The following is a 17,444-nucleotide window of genomic DNA, read 5'->3' as shown; positions in this document are numbered from 1 at the left end:
ACTGTGCATCCAATTAAACTATGATTGTATTTTATAGTAATTGGGTGGCTCACACATATTTAATCAACAGACTGGGACTTAAATTGCGCTGCATAAAGCTTCATCCACCTTACTTATAATGACAAAAGTACTTTTGGCACAATGCATCCGTGAATGCATGAAAAATGAAAATGAAACACAATTGAAATGCTTTATTGGTTAACTCTAGTAGAAATTCATTTAGGTTTAGATATTCCGTCTATCTTTCAGCTTATCTTCAAGCCAAATACTCACGCAGTGAAGAGAGAGAGCAATTTATTTCTCTTTATCTCGCTTTCACTATTTTTTTTCCCCCTCCTTTATTCTTGCTTTAAGGGTTGAGGTGCAAGGCGTTGATTAAAAACGCATCTGAAAACCCACTTTCAGGTTAACGCTGCTGCATTTTTCCACGTTCTGCGTTTTCAGGTTCAGATTTTCCTCAAGATATCCACTCGTATTTGGGGCGAATTGAATTTGGGCTCATCGATGATTCAATTTTCACAGGTTTTCTTCTGCATGCACTGTTTTCCTTTTATCCAACTCAGAGAAAATAGCGTAGTCATGTGAAACATCAGCCTGTGTAGAGATGCTTCATCCACACATCTCTTGTGCGCTTTTTCTGCAATCCGTATCCTTTTCTTTTATTGTAATAATCTTTTCTACATTTCTACAATAAAATCACATGAAGTTACAGGACCAAAAATGTTAAACAATCAAACTCATCTTATATTTAAAGGAGCCAAACTTTACCTTAATAACATCCCTGTACGCATTGTGGGATGTCCTGCCCTGCGTCTGAATAAACCTATTCCATTGTATATAATAGGCAAAAAACAGTATGTGAGCAGAATATGTGCGTTCACTTCATGTCATAATTACAATAAGTGCGCATCTGGACACTATCCCATGAGGCCACGGGAAAGGATTTGTGAATAGCAGTGAAGCGACACAACTGACGGCATAGGTCACATGACAGTGACAACATGGCGGATGTACTATGTCTGAATTTCATTCACATTCACATTCATACTATTTTTATTTTTTATTTTTTCACATGTATACCTACTATGCAGTGTACGATTTCGGACGCAGTGCAGTTCCCAAATATGCTGGGCTTTGGCTGCTTTTTCTTCACTGACCAAATTTGATCCATTAAAAATAGTTCTGTAAAGAAATTTACATTTGTCAATAAACTTACGCATACAGTAAGCCTGCGAGTTAATAGGTTTTTAAGATCACGAGGAATCCAAAACCAGTAAAGTGTGTCCACACTTTTGACTGGAACTTGTGAAGGTGTGATCACGTGACAATCAGGTGCATCCTGCCATCAGGGGTGTTGTTTTGCTCTCTACGGCCTACCTGTTACAGCAGATAGCCAAGAGAAGTTGTTTCATTATCACTGTATCCTAAGAGTTCTCAATCGATTCTCTCTCTCTTTTTCTTTTTCCATCTTGGCTTATATTACTAGCAGTTCATATGACACAGGAAATAGAAGGTCAAACAGACTGCATTGTAGAATACAAAACCCAGTGCAAATGTGCTGTTGTATATGGCACATTTCGGCCAGGTTATATTACACGAATACAGAAAATTAGCATACTATGCACAGTAGACATACTATATACTGCAGAAAATAGTATGGCAATGCTCTAGGGCTCAACAATATAGGTAGCCATTATGAGAGTTTCTGGACAGTTGACAGAAGTGTCACTTGCCATATTTGTCAGTTTATAATTGTATGTGCTGGAGCCTGTAGGTATCTGAACTACTAGTCAGTTTTTGCAAGCAGAAACAATCCTTACTGTTGAGTCATGGAGTGCACTATCCCATACATTGTCATATAAGCATTCATTTTTGCATAAATATACCAAAACCAGTTCAATAGGTCATCTGCACTCATAAGCTCTTAGAAAGCTCCATTTATTAAATATAATTATAAACGTATGTACACCATTCATTTACAATAGTCATATAGAAAAAAAACAAAAAAAACAGCCATAGAATTAATTCTCAATAGAAAGCAAGTGTTTTGTTTTGTTTTGTTTTGTTGTTTTTCTAGTCAGGAGATATAATGCACTTCCGTAAGGATGAGATTTCATTCCAGGAGCTCAGTTGTGAGACCGGCTCAATTACCGTGGGAAAGAGAATTAAACTGCCTGAATCTGCCCGGCCCATGGGAATCGGGATACACACAAATGACTCATATTCCATCTCTCAGACGCTTTTTCTTATAGTCTTTTGGTTGTTAATACCAGCCTATAGCGGTTCCTTGTACCAGTCAATAGTTTCAACATCAAATGCGAGGTTGTCGGATGCGGATGTCTTTAATCTTTTTTTTTTTTTTTTTTTTTGGACACGTTCAGCGATGATCGATCCTTTAAAAACAATGTCTCGGAAGGTCCACCGCCCTGCCACAAAACCATTCTCTCAGAACCCTCTCCTCTGGGGTTTCAGTCCATTAGCTTAAGCCCAGTCTATATATGCGGGCTCTGAGACAGACAGGTTTGAGCAGGCACACTGGATAAAGACAATTCCGAGTGATGCTTCAGGCCTCCTGCTGTGCCGTTTGCGTGTGTGTGTGCTGTGCATGTAAAACCTATTATTATGCCTGTAAAATAACAATATACAGCTCTGTCATTATTCAGGAGGCCCGCACACACCACTTCAACATAAGCTTTACTCTCTTCATAGAAAATAAGCAAACAAAGAAAGAAATTCTGTTGTCTCTCTTGTGTCCCAGCCTAAAAAAGTGGCTGTCGAGTCATTGCTGGCCTCTGATTGGCTGCTCAGCCTGCAGTGTAGATAATACAGTGTGGTGGGGATGTTTGCACGTTCACTGAAACAGGCTACTCAATTAAAGGTCAAGCATGACAACGAGAGATCAGATGTAATATTCTTTGCTGTCGTGGTTGGGTTTGTGCAGGCCCAATGCAGCCCGGTACGGTGGATGCTCCATGCTGGGGCAATGCGTCTTTCCGGTGATTCCGGAGGGCGCTGGAGTCCGTCGATGTCGGTATAGGAAGCGGATGGTGACGGCCAAGGCACAGAGGGTGATGAACACCACTGCAGCCACTACTCCTGTTTATTAGATGAATGAAGATGTGGAAATTAGTGTTGAAATAAAGATTCACTTCGTAAAATGTGGTTTGAATGAAATGGTGTGGGTTTGGATCTTGAGAATAAATGGAAGACAATCATTCTACGATGCAGTGCTGCAGTGGCACAAATGAGAACAGCATGAAATAAAACTTCTGATTTAACACTAAAGATGTATGAGGCTGTACAGTTTCATTTCTGAGGATGGTCTATTGTGAGATCTGGGTATTATTCTGAAAAGCTTTTCCAAAAGCACAATATCATGGGGATCTATACCTCCGATAAGTGCCAAGTCATTTTGATCTGCCTTTTTCAGTGGGTCTTTGCCTCTGTTTGATTTTGCTGAGTCATCTGTAAGCAGAGAAAAAAGAGCAAGGGGAAGACAAAGGACTGGCTTTTGTGATTCTTTACAGCAGGCTAAAAAATACTGTCATCATTGAGTCTCTATGCAGTGTGGAAACATTTAAAGAATCATTTACCTGACCGTGTGTGTGTATTGCTCAGAGTGTTCGAGCTGGAAATCGTCCCGCAACTTGATGCTTCCAGGCGGCCGATAACGGTAACTAATGGGCTTTGGCTGTTTTGCAGGGCTGCCTTCAGCGGGGTAGCCTGATTAAACTGCACGGAGGACAAGCAGCCAATAAACCCTCTCAATCCAGCCTGGACCAGTTCCTTATCAGTGATGTCACTATCTGAAACAGGAAAAAGACTTGAGCAACTGAACTTAAATTGTGATGTTAAAATACATTCTCCCATCCTAGTTTAATATGCAGAGACAACTACACTACAGTTCAAAAGTTTGGGTTTGTAAGATGTTTTTGAAAGCAAGTTTTAACAATGCAATTTATTCTCATGATGGCAAAGTTGAATTTTCAGTCTTCAGTGTCACATGATCCTTCAGAAATCATTCTGATATGCTAGTTTGGTGCTCAAGACGTCTTTCAGAGCTGAAAACTGCTTAATATTTTTGTGGAAACCATGATACATATTTTTCTGAATTCTTTGATCCTGATATTCTTTGATTTGGGGTGTAATTATCTGTTTGTCTGACTAATGGGAGACAAAGAGCGACTTTTTTTTATAGCAATTCCATCTGGTGACATCAGTGGCATACAAATTATGCATTTCACCTGTAACTGAATTCAAATGATAAACTGTTAATGAAACCACTCATCAGCCTTCATTTTAAAAGTAGCAGACTGCAGAACCACACAAGTAACCTCTGCTTGATTAACTTTTTTTTCCTTTTAAAAAAGCTTCATTAGCAGTGTCTAAAAAGCCATTCTAAAACTGAATAAATTAGCACATTCAGTGCTGGTTCCTTTTCCATTTTGCATCTGTAGTAACTAATGAGATTAAAAAGGGTTTGTTGTAGTTATGTGAGTGTCCTAATCGTTCTCTAGCTTTATTTTTAGCAGGTAAAATAGGCAATAGTCTCCTAGGCAACACTGAGAAATTCCATTTGGCTTTCACTTGGCAACTCACCTGTGACGGCGCTGTCAAAAGTGTGCACACCATACATCTGCCTCCCAACCCAGTCAACCACCCACCCTTTCCTAACCTGCCTGGTTTCAGACACCTGACGCCACATCAGTGAAATAGAAATGTGTGAAATGGCACACAAGGAACATGAAGAAATAGAGTCCTCTTCAAAAGCCTGCTAGGAACTCACCTTGGATTCTCCCCAGAATCACTGACCTCACCGGGCTGAGAGCAGAGCCAGGAGACAGGCTGTACTGCTGGGTTACTGTGCTGTCAATCTGGAAGGGCACATATATTGTGGCAGATATCTTGTAAAAGATTTATACCAACACAAAGTTTAAATCAGTCATGGTAAACACAGGAAAATACATCTCAGTTCATTGTGACATGCTTTTGGAAATATCATGCTAGCACTTTATTTTACAGTCCTGTTCCCCATGTACATACTATGTACTTATTCTATCAATTTAAATAACTGGTTAATAACTAGGTACTAACCCTGAACCTACCCCTATAACTGACCTTAACCCATGTAATGACCTTATATTACCCAGCACTTTCTTTGTAAGTACACTGCAAGTGCACATATTGTAAAATAAAAATTGTAAAAGTTATTCCAATTTAGCAGGCTTTAAGTATACCAATTTAGTTTACAAAAAGTACAATTGCAGGGTATTTATATTAAGTACATAAATATGTAAATGTACTTGTACACTTGTATTTCAAATACATTTGAGTGTATTTATTTTTTACTAGGGTAAAGTATAGGAGGTCAAGTAAAACATCTTTGGAAATCAGACATTGGCCATTGCGTTAACACCTACTGCTATGGATACAAAGACTCACCTGAACAAGGAGTTCCTGTCCCTTTCGATTGATTTTGACCCAGTGGAACCGTCCATCTGACAGACTGGCTGACTTTGGGCTGAACGTTTCTGTTCTTTTTTCTTTGTTCAACAAGTATCGTATTTGCAGGCTGCCTGGGAAATCAGAGTAAAAGCTATTGACTTAAAGTCATACGATATTTGTTTGATACAATGAATGCAGTGTTGTAGCATGACAAGAAGGAATAATGCTTTAAATTTCAACATGTCCACAATGTCCACAAAGTGTTTTTGTATCACCATAAAGGAGTATGTGATAGTAACCATCTTTTACATGGCTTACCAAAGAAATTAATGGACTAGAAATATTGATTTGATTTGAAGTCATTCTATTATGTGATAAGAAAATACGGTGTGTGTATACGACAAACATTACACTAGCAGTTAAGAAGGACAATGTCAGTTATACTGTTCAGTGATCATGATATAAAAATATTTGAACACAGATCGCTGAAATGTTTAGGGTTAGTACGATAAAAAAATAAGAAAAAAAAAATAATAATACTTTTATTCCGCAAGGGTAAATTAAATTAATCAATAACATTTACAATGTTACAAAATATTTAAATTTCAAATAAATTCTGTTCTTTTGAACTTTCTATTCTATCATTTCTATCATGGGTTCCAAAAAATATATTAAGCAGCACAGCTGTTTTCAACATTGATAATAATACACAAGCTTTCTGAAGGATCATGTGACATTGAAGACTGGAGTTATGGCTGCTGAAATTTTGGCCATTAGTCAAAAACATAAAAATAAAATCTTATCAACCCATGAGATGTCAACAGTACATGAGACGAAGCCTCCAGTAAAATCTGTGGCCTAATAAAAGCGTTTTTCTTTTAGATAGAGCAAGATAAACAAATGACTGAGTGCACCTTCAATCTGTAGTTACCAAAATAGGAAATAAAACACACTACTCTTTAGTCATAATTAGGTCATTTCACTGCAATTAACAGTTTGAGAGTTATGAATGCTTGAACATGTTTAACAGTCATTTGGGATACCAGGACCAAGCAAGTCTGCAATCACCTCTGCACTTGAAAATTTCTCATGTGAATTATCATTTCTCTTGTAGGTGGAACAAGACTAACTCCATCCACTAGGTCTCTCTTCTCTGTCATTAAGTATTCTTTATAGCCTTTGCTTGTTTCCTAGCTTTAATTCATTGATTTCCATGATCAGTCTTTCCTTAAGCATATTTTCCTTCCGTTCTGCATTCCCTGTGCCTCGCCTCAGTGCGTCTTACTTTATCACCTTTCTCCCTTTTTTCTCCCTTTATGACAAACATTGATGTGCATTGCCATCTGCTGTGCAAGACATGTTAGCCAGTCATGTGTTCTCGATGAGATGGTGACAAATTATTTACTGCTAAATGAAAAAAAAACAGAGCTGTGAAAGAGTACTGTAAATAGTGATGAGACAATGGTTGCAAGATCCTTCAATTTAGATGCCATGTGTGTTCTTTTGATAAAGGATGATGTAAGTGAGTAAAAAAAAAACAAAAAAAACCGAAAAGTTACATTTATGACGTATAACTTTTCCTACTCTGTAAAAATGTAACCTGCATAGATAAAAATTCATTATTGAATCTCAAAGGAAGACAGATATTGCATATTTATACTACTCATCCTCATGTCCCTCCAAACCCGATTTTTTTTTACACAAAAACTAATACTATTTTCTGGCTGCTCTTTTCTAGTCAATGAAATCAGATAATGACTATGGTGGAAAAAGACTAAATGCATAAAATGATTAATATTTATTGCCCTTTTTTGAGCTTGATACAGGTTTGGAACAATATGAAAATGAGCAAATGATGACTGTTCCCCAAGCTTTAGAGTAACGTATGACTTGGTACCGTTTGATGATAGCATAACAGCCATGTAATGCTGGTCAAGAGTGTGAGCTGTCAGGATCAAGGCAGGCATATGATGCGTCAAGAACCCAAACGACACTTTCTCTTGAGATTTGGTAACTTCTGCATTATGGAAGCCAGCCGGTGATTTTCTGACTTCCTCATTCAATATTCCGGAAAATGGCTCCTGGAGAGTGTACAGGACTGAAGATCCACTTTCGAAGGAAGCTGCTAGAGCTGTGATGGACACAGAGAGACAAAGAAGTCCCTGGTGAACTTCACTGAGAACATCAGCATCATCATCATCTCTATGCAAATTCAGATTGTGCGCAAAGGCAACGAACTCTACGTCTCATCTGTCATTATTAGAGCTGTAAAAACAACAACATTAGCATTGTTTCCTCCCCAACCACAGCTGAGACTGTGGCAGAGAGGTGTCCTACTGATTCTTTCTGTCTCTTCTCATTTTCTGGTCATCTATTCTAGTTAGCAGTAAACAGCAGTGGCATGAGCGGACCCGTTGTGACATCGCACTGTGAAGAAACAAAGCCATTACATCACTAATCTGACTGACAGGCTGCTGGATGGGTATGAGGCAGAGCAATGGCTGCTATAATTAAATTCAATTTGTCAGTTAAAGCTTTTCTGCCAAAGCCTGTCAGCCCAGCCTCAAGGAATTCAAGGTGAATACGCCATCAAGGGCATGTTGTCATCCACCGGCAGCCAACCCTCCTGATCTAATAAAAAACAAAAAATGGTCTGAAATAGTTGAAATTTCCATAGAATATATAGCGGGTTGACTTTCATACCTGTTGTACACATTTTTGGTACAAATGTCTCCCACAGTGTGAGACTCATGCCATATCCAACAGCTCACAGCAAGTTGTGGCTTAAACGGATATTAAATCATTTCCTATAGAGCCCTGATTTAATTTCTCTCTGTAGGCTTTGATCTAATTGTGTGATTTTACAGTGTAAATCCAATAAAAACACTTCCTCCGTCAAAAATGCCAACATTACGGCATTTGAGAACTACAAGCATCTGAGGTGTGCTTGTGGTCCAGAGTGCCTATTTCATTCAGCTCTTTTTGATTGGTGCAATAAGACCTATGAAAGAGAGCTGGCCTGGAGGCCATCATAACCTCACCTGTTCTGCAGTGTGGCCCATCGAAGGCTATCTGTGTGCAGTCGCAGGTGTACCTGCTCCTCTCTTCCACACATCTCCCTCCATTATGGCAGACGCTGTCACTTGTGCAGTGACCCGGGCAGCCTGAATTCACCCCAGGGGTGGTCTTAGCACGCTCATAAAGGTCAAGGGTAACCCCATTAATGGTGAGGGCACGTAAGCAGCCCAGAAAGCCCCTCTGCCTAGAAGCCGTTCCTCCTATTGGGAGATTAAAATGATTAATTGTCTTAGGCAATTTATAAAGCCAAGCACTTTGAAGTTAATAATAGTGTCATTCTCATGAAATGATGCCGTTTGGGTGCTACAGTATGTGTGTCCCAATCACTTACTACTGACACAATTAACTGAATTCTTATTATTTGATAGTCTTACTCCATTTAGTGTGTACACAGCAAAGGGGAAATGCAAATGCAAATTTTGATTAAAGTTAAATAAATGTGTCTGAATCTCACCATTACACTTTAATAACAAAACATTTTACAAAAATGTTGTTTTTACTGACATGAAAATTCTAAAATGCTTTATTTGTCTTTGTAGGTTCTGTTAAACTCTCTAAATAATAGTTTGATTTTTGTGACGCCATATTTGAGGGAGTGACAACATAACATCTGAACAGAGGCAAATTACTAAACAAATATCGGTCATGGCATAAAACAAGAATTCTGACTGTAAATAATATGGTGTAGCGAAATGATATTTTTTGCACCGATCTTCAACCCTGTCACATTTAACCATGCCATGCCATGGTTTCTGTCTTGAAATATGATTACAGATTCCTTCTGTAAAACGAGCTCAATTTTCTCTGTTCCCACGGGTATTCTTAGCTAAAGTACACTCAATATTATTATAACATTACTAGTGACATTTGCATGTTTGCGCACCCACAAATAGTTGACTGCTGAGCTGAAGCCGATAGGGTCTTTCAGACGGTGCTTCGGTTAGCTCCAGCGGCAGCGAGTCAACCTGCAGAGAAGCTTCTTTCACATTTCGCTCAGCACGAATATAATGCCATTGACGATCATTTAAGACTACAGGTGATCGAACGGTAAGAATTATTGGTCCATCCCCAAGGTCAAAGGTGAAGTTCACTGTAGAAGGAGCTGAGAATGACAAAAACAGTGGTATGTTTATCTCACACTTTGCGGTTGAAACAAAAGTATGACTGATTTTCACTGAAAGTTCAGTGAATGTACTTCTTTTAAAGAAGTGCTCAGAGGCTCTTTCAAGAAACTTGCTGAAGCCTCTATTTTCAGGTCAGACGCACCCGATACTAGTGCATTTCCCTTCAAGCATAAAATGAACTGTTATGCCACTGTTTTTGTCTTGCTTTCAAGTTAAAATATCAAATATATAAATAAATATACTTAATTCAGCATATATTTTCTAGAAACAAGTTATTTTCTCTTCAAGAAATTTAGCAATTTCTCTTAGATGTTTTCTTGGAAAACAAGAATGTGAAAAATAATGTTTTGCTTTTTTACAAGTCGCATTTGATCAAGCACTCACAAATAAGTTCCAGCCTTATGAAGTCTCTGACACCCAGATTCTCCAAGAAGACTCCTGAGAGAGCACTGGTTTTGAAAAAGAGTGAAATATCGACGCTCAGTTCGGCTTGCAGGGTGGGGAAGTGCAGATAGGAGGATTCCTGGTAAAAAGATGCAGCGTTCCAGAAAAATCCTGTAACAAAGGGACAGGTGAGAAAACACACAGCGTGTTGAAAAGCAAATTGTGCTCTGAATTTGATAAAAAAGGGTCCATCTCTTTTGCATTTTGAAATATGAAAATATATTCAGTAGAGAGCCGTTTTACCCCCCATTCCCCTTTTAAATTTGGTAAACAAAACACCCACGGTTGCCATAGCAACGCAGCGGTCCAATATGAAGCTCAGCCTGTGAGTTTGTCCGGTTTGTGTCTCCGATGGCGATCTCACTAAGGGGTAAATGGTCTTTATAAGACAGCACACCAGTATCATTTGCCCTGCAGGAGGAGAAAGAGAATGAGAGAATGTGGAAGAGAAGTAATGAGCGAAAGGCCAGTATAAAGACTTTTTAATCTCTCTCTGAGGTAGACAATTGCCCTCCGAGGAGTGTGTATGCTTCACTTGTTGCTTAAAAAACGGTAATACTTGCCCTATGGCGAGTATTAAGCTTTTTGCTTGTCTCACTCGCTTTAACAGAAAAGCTAATGAAGGGTTTTAAAGTGTGAATCCAGCATAGAGCATTTTAATTGACTAAAACTCTTCAATCTGTCTCAGATTTCTTTCTTTCATTCTATGAAAAACAACAATCCTATTATCTTAAAAATAGGAACAATTGCTCAAGTCCATTGGGCTATTTTTTTACCCGAAGGTTAAAGGTTTGTCATAATGCATAAATTATATTTGACTGAAATGCTTTAAAATATTTTATATTCTACAAATGATAAAACTGGCACGTTTTGTAAGAGAGAAGCCTTTGAGCTCCTTTATGAAAACAAACTGTGTTTATGATTACTACTCTACAGTGATTTTCAAGTTGAAATTGTGTATAATGTATAACAGTGACTATAAAATATTTTAGGTATGGGATTGGCATATTTTGAGTTTTGATATGTGGGCTAGGGTCAATGGGCTAGGTTTGAGTGGCCAATGGGATTTTTTTTTTTTGTAACACAGACCTGGCAAGTCTGATTCACTGTGGAATAAAAAATTTACCAGATGTCTTGGTCTGCATCACAGTTGCAGAAGTAATTCATGTCCCTGCAGTTGCCATCCAAGCTACATGAACACTGCTGGACCCCAGGCAGAAATCCTCCCCAATATGTTCGTTTCACTCCGTCTCTATCCAGCCACCACGACAGAGGCGTTCCATCTGAAAATTGACAAAATGCCCCAAGGATAAAAATAATTTTTGATATTTCTATATTCTATATTAAATAATTTTGCTAATAATGACAGCACTGTTTGGAGTCTAATGTAATTAGTCATGCATGATGACATCTGGTATCCTGCTCCTGCAGGTCAGTAATGGGCTCTGAGGCTCCTGTCAGTCAAGTAGCCGTTATAGTAGCGCTACAATGTGCGTGACCAGACATCTGCTATCACAGCGGTGCAGGGATCTGGCCAAGAGCTTAGCCAGCGACAAATGGCAATCAGATATGCAAGATGTCTAGTGCTGGAGGTTCACATCTGAACAATGTTTGATCAAAGGTTGATCTTTGCTCAAAGGCTTTATTGGATCTCATTCCCATTTTACAAATCAAAATGAATCCAAAGAGTGAGCCAAATGTTTGAGGATAAGTTAACTCCAACCCAGTAAAAAGCCTAAGCAAATCAACCCCACAGAGTCAAAAGTATTAAAGCAGTGTGCAGAAAAAATCATATGGAATAATTTAGCGTAAAAAGCTTATAATCTTTTTTAAAGGCTTTATGCATGCCTTTGCAATTCAAATGCTCTCATCACGTCCCACAACCATCCCTGCATGACAAAAATTACAGTATAACCACTTTTTAAGTGAACATCATCATTCATCGCACATCGTCGTCATGTCACACTTGAGCCCCTTTAATATCGGTGGTAATAACCTGCTGTTGGGAATCATTTAGCTGTGAGGTATGTTTTTGTTCCTTTGCAGCATATTAGCCAAATTTACAGGATTAGAATTCCTGAGGTAACATAAATCACACACTTCATAAAAAGACAACATTTCAGCGGTACAGCACACAAAACAATGAGATAAACTCAGTGCGCCAGAGTAAGAAAGCAGAACCAACCCCAGGTGTCAAAAAGCCGAGACTTCCTGCAGCGATATATCACTTCCTGTTGGCAATGTTCTGAGGAGGTCACGAGCGAGCGGAGATGGTATGGTGAGATGGTGTAGTTGAAGATGAGAACGAAAGGGCTGCGTGGAGTGGATCCTCGAATGTCAATGGGCCTCGTGTAATCGTGCCCCACCACAGTCCAAACTTTATCTTCTGTGCAAGAAACACACACACACAAAGAAACAGCACACTTGAAAAACTAGTAAAGACTGAAATCCCCATTGACTCCGAACGTGTATCAACCCTCTCAAGCCTGCACTCAATCGACCGTATGTGCTTGTGAATGAAAATGAGAGATTAACGGAGTGATGGAGTCGTATGCAAATACCTGATGAATATTAAGCAGAGAACAGAAGGTCACTCTTTCAGGAGGGTGTGAAATGATGAGAGTGTGGTAGTCTACACTAGCACCTTTCCCTGGTGTAACCCAGGGTAAATATAGAGAATAATAGTAAAATTAATTAATTAAATTAATTAATGTAAAATATAAATAGTAAAATTCTATGGTTCTGTTTCACCTGAACACACCCTTCATTCATATCTTGTGCAGGAGTCACATGGTAGTCTCAGTGAACGCTTTCAACCAATCATAGCACGTGAGCGCGTTTTACAAGCTGCGGTGAGTTTCCCCAATCAGTAGTGTGAGGGGGAAGCCACCGGAGCAGCTGCACTCGGTATGTCTCTATGCAAACAATGGTTTTTCTGCTTATTTTCCATCTTAAATGCTTGGTTAACTCTAGTATGCGCTTGTAGTGTTCATCACCGTTGTCTTTAGAAGCCGACTGGTGCCGCGGTGTGTCGAATATCTGCGGGAATTGGTGAGTCTGTTTGTTGTTGTGTCCGCTAGCATGTTGCTATTGGCATTGGCATCATTATTGGCATCCTTAGTTATTATAATGATTGTTTCCGCTAATGCTAACAACATTAAGCCATCTAAATGTATTTATATGAGCTGTGGTGGCTGGTGGCATTAGCTTTCCATTTGCTCCTATGGAGTTTCTATTGGGTTCCATGAATTGTAATGTAAACCTTTACAATGCTATGGTTTTAAGTATTTAAATGGTTCATTTATATACTGAATGACAAGATGATCAATTGTATTGAATGGAATGTTATGTTGTAAATAATCCCAATATTTATGGGTGGTTATTTCCATGCATTTGAGTATTTTATACGATTTTGTTGTCAATATAATTATGGCAATTGCTTATGTAGTATTTTGAATATTATTGTGTACACATAAATATAGAATATAAAACTAGCTAGTAGGTAAATTATATTATGAGTAGTGACTAAACCATGGGTCCTGTTTATTTAATACAGGCCAGGTGCGGCCAGTTGCGGGCCAGTTGATGGCGAGCTATTCTTACCTGGAACAGAACCTGCCCTAATAACATCATCGGCCTTTGTGGGTTTGGTAGGAGGCTGTGCAGCTCTGCTTACCCCCTCCACTCTCATACACCCACACACACACACAGCCATTCATTAAGCTCTGGCTCATGGACTAGGCTAATTGCATCTCACGGACCATTCGTGTTATTTGGACATGGTGTTCATCTTTTATGAGCAAAGCATATAGTCCTATAGTGTGTTGTGGACTGTCTTTGATCTGAGTACTCTCCAGTTTCTGAGTTATATTTTGTTTGTGGTTCCCTGTGAACTACTGAACCTTTCTGCAGATTTGAAATATTTTGGGTATTGTTGTTATTATTATTGTTTGTCTTTGTTTTCACTTAAATATATGGTACCAACACCAAAATTAATTTATCTGTCTCTGTGTTATTATTTATTCTTTCAACACCTCCTTGAGATGAACTTTATCTTCTGTAGCCCAATCATTATTTAACCTTCTATAGCTATATTCATCTGTGATTTAACACATATACCCTGCGTATATGCTACATAAATGTGGCGAGCCAGCCAGGAGGTCTTGAAAGGGTATTTAATATACACATTTCTGAACAATCAGTCTCACCAATATTAATTCGACCATGAATATTTTTGAAACACTTGACATTAAAATACCTAATGCAGTATTGGTCACAGAGTCCGAGGTTGCTGATGAAGTGGAAGGGTTTCTCGAGCAGTATGGTAGGATAAATCGTGCTCTTACTATTGATTCGGCCGAGTCTGAGTTTCACGATATGCTCGTGGTTGAGTTTGAGTCTGGCTTACCTTTGACTCTACTGAATCCACTTCTACCATATAAGCAAACTTCCGAGACGGGTACCGTTTATTACATTAAGAATCTATCTCAAATATATACTGCAAATGTGGGAAGTTTTAAAACTCAGACATATTTAGCGGACTTAAAAGAAGTTGCTAAACTGACTGGACAAAACTATGCTGAAGTGCTGAACGAGATGATGGGCCAGATCAGCAAATCAATCTCAGAGCTGCGCCCTGATGTCGAAGCCGGTGTTGGTGTTAAGGCAGAGCAGTCTTCAGTGAATGCAACAACTCAGTCACCGTATAAAATGGCTGCTCCATCTTCACTGCTAGCCACTGTTCCCATAGCTCAGCCAGAGGAGCGACGTGCCACTATCAACTTCACTGCTTCAGACCTCAACCCTCCTGAGTTACAGAGGTATGTGGTAGAACATATTGTCAAGTCTGAGGATACTGCTGTGCATTTGCGCTCTTCCCACAGACTCCGTGTGTTTTCTGGAAAGGTGCCACGACCACAACATGAAGTGGACTATGACACATGGCGGTCTAGTGTGGATCTGGTTCTCAGTGATCCTGCCATATCTGAAATCCAACGATCTCGACAAATTCTCGACAGTCTCCTGCCACCAGCTGCTGACATGGTGAAACATCTAAGTCCTGACATGTCTGTTAACATCTACATCCAACAGCTTCCTCTCCATCACAGCAAAGGCAGTCCCTGACAGTTATACCACTGAAGAGGGTCAGCTACCTTCAGCCCTGTCTCATCTCAGCATCAAGGAGGAACAGAGGGCTGATACCACCATTCGAGAGCTGATTCATCAGATGGAGACTGGAGAAAAGATCCCTCCAATGGCCAGAACAGAGCTGCCCGAATTACCTCTCTTGTTGAGAGAGTGGGCAAGGTTTGAGCTGATTGATGGAGTCCTCTACAGGAAACGGCAAGACCGTGAAGATGTTAATTACCAACTTGTTCTTCCAGAGTGTCTTCGTCCAGCTGTGCTAAAGAGTCTCCATGATGAAATGGGCCACATGGGAATTGAGCGCACCTTAGACCTTGTTCGCACCAGATTTTTCTGGCCAAAGATGGCTAATGACGTTGAGCACAAGATCAAAACGTGTGGTCGCTGTGTGCGACGGAAAGCTCTTCCTGAACGAGCTGCTCCACTGTACAGCATCAAAACATCTCGTCCTCTCGAATTAATCTGCATGGATTTCCTGAGTCTTGAACCCGACACAAGCAACACCCGTGATATCCTCGTTTTGACCGATCATTTCACCAAGTTTGCTGTGGCCATTCCAACGCCAAATCAAAAAGCCAGGACTGTAGCAAAATGTTTATGGGATAATTTCATCGTCTATTATGGAATTCCCGAACGGTTGCATACGGATCAAGGTCAAGATTTTGAGTCAAAATTGATCAAAGAGTTGTGTGAAGTTGCTGGTATTCAAAAGTGTCGGACGACGCCGTACCACCCAAGAGGAAATCCGGTGGAAAGATTTAATCGGACGTTGCTGGGGATGCTGGGTACTTTGGAAGACAAGCAAAAATCAAAATGGAAGGACTTTGTGAAGCCATTAGTTCATGCATATAACTGCACAAGAAACGACGTAACTGGTTTCACCCCATATGAATTAATGTTTGGTAGAACCCCACGTCTTCCTGTCGACCTGGCTTTTGGCCTACCTTTGCGCGAACTGCAACACAAAACTCATTCTCAGTACGTGCAAGGGCTTAAATTACGCTTGGAAGAAAGTTTCCAGATCGCTTCCAAAAATGCTCTAAAAACAGCCGAGCGGAACAAAACACGGTTTGACAAGAGAGTCATTCCGTCAGCATTGGAAGTGGGAGACAGAGTGCTCGTAAGGAATGTACGTCTCCGAGGAAAGCACAAGCTTTCAGATAAGTGGGAGCGGGACATCTATGTTGTGGTCAGAAGGGCTGGTGAACTCCCTGTTTATACTGTAACGCCAGAGGATAGAGATGGACCACCGCGCACATTACATAGAGATCTCCTCCTGCCATGTAGCTTTCTACCAGTAGCTGAGAATGTTCCGTCACTGGAGTGTGCCCATGTTGCCAAGCCGCGAACTCGCCAGCAAACCCAGAAATCAGACAACTTGATCGATTTACTTGCTAGTGATGATCACATTGAAGATGTGGAGCCACTTATCTTCGATCCATCTGTATCTCGATTCACTGTGGAAAGACACTGCAGAGTTCCAAATGCCGTTCTTCCCAGTGATGTTGCTGATTGTATTTCTTCTATTCCACCTCCTGTCAGTCCTCCAGCCCCAGTTGCGTCGTCTGTGCCAGAAATCAGCAGTGAGCGGTCTGAGTCCTGTGAGGAAGAGGAAGCTGTGGAAGAGGAAGATGTTGTAGAAACTGTAACTGAGATCTTACCTGAACCTGAAGAGACATTTACCGAAATCCAGTTGAACGAAGATCCTCTTGCAGAATCCAGTCCATTGCCTACTGTTCCTGTTGAGCCTTCAGTTGACAATGACATAATTGACAATAACTTGACTTTCAGACGTTCGACACGACACAGAGTACCGCCTGAGCGATTACAATACTCGATCTTAGGTAATCCCCTAATCTCCGTAGTTCAGTCTCTGCTCCATAGCCTGTCTGATGCTTTAAGTATTTCATCTGCGTCTGACACTGTTTCAGCGGTTCATGTCGTCTAGTGCTCCGACATGCAACGGGGACGTGCATGAGTTTAAAGGGGGGAGGGTGTAACCCAGGGTAAATATAGAGAATAATAGTAAAATTAATTAATTAAATTAATTAATGTAAAATATAAATAGTAAAATTCTATGGTTCTGTTTCACCTGAACACACCCTTCATTCATATCTTGTGCAGGAGTCACATGGTAGTCTCAGTGAACGCTTTCAACCAATCATAGCACGTGAGCGCGTTTTACAAGCTGCGGTGAGTTTCCCCAAT

General features: G+C 40.0%; 1 protein-coding gene across 2 annotated transcripts in view; it reads right to left on the bottom strand.

The window, feature by feature from the left end:
* Positions 1 to 1,904: 1,904 nt before the first annotated feature.
* cntnap5l (contactin associated protein family member 5 like) overlaps positions 1,905 to 17,444 on the bottom strand; it is an 80,419-nt gene continuing 64,879 nt past the window's right edge. For both annotated transcript variants that reach the window (XM_084395612.1, XM_084395611.1), the window contains exons 13-24: positions 12,277 to 12,477; positions 11,218 to 11,374; positions 10,375 to 10,502; positions 10,032 to 10,202; positions 9,407 to 9,625; positions 8,487 to 8,723; positions 7,343 to 7,576; positions 5,443 to 5,576; positions 4,787 to 4,874; positions 3,594 to 3,806; positions 3,391 to 3,465; positions 1,905 to 3,096 (exon numbers count right to left, since the gene is read on the bottom strand). In XM_084395612.1, coding sequence (XP_084251738.1) covers positions 2,900 to 3,096; positions 3,391 to 3,465; positions 3,594 to 3,806; positions 4,787 to 4,874; positions 5,443 to 5,576; positions 7,343 to 7,576; positions 8,487 to 8,723; positions 9,407 to 9,625; positions 10,032 to 10,202; positions 10,375 to 10,502; positions 11,218 to 11,374; positions 12,277 to 12,477 — 2,054 coding nt within the window. In that variant the 3' untranslated portion in view covers positions 1,905 to 2,899. The remainder of the gene's footprint in view (positions 3,097 to 3,390; positions 3,466 to 3,593; positions 3,807 to 4,786; positions 4,875 to 5,442; positions 5,577 to 7,342; positions 7,577 to 8,486; positions 8,724 to 9,406; positions 9,626 to 10,031; positions 10,203 to 10,374; positions 10,503 to 11,217; positions 11,375 to 12,276; positions 12,478 to 17,444) is intronic.

This window comes from Rutilus rutilus, assembly GCF_951802725.1.
Source record: "Rutilus rutilus genome assembly, chromosome: 22".
NCBI lineage: Eukaryota > Metazoa > Chordata > Actinopteri > Cypriniformes > Leuciscidae > Rutilus > Rutilus rutilus.
Note: the sequence above shows the minus strand (reverse complement) of the source record. Positions and strands in the feature narration are given on the sequence as shown.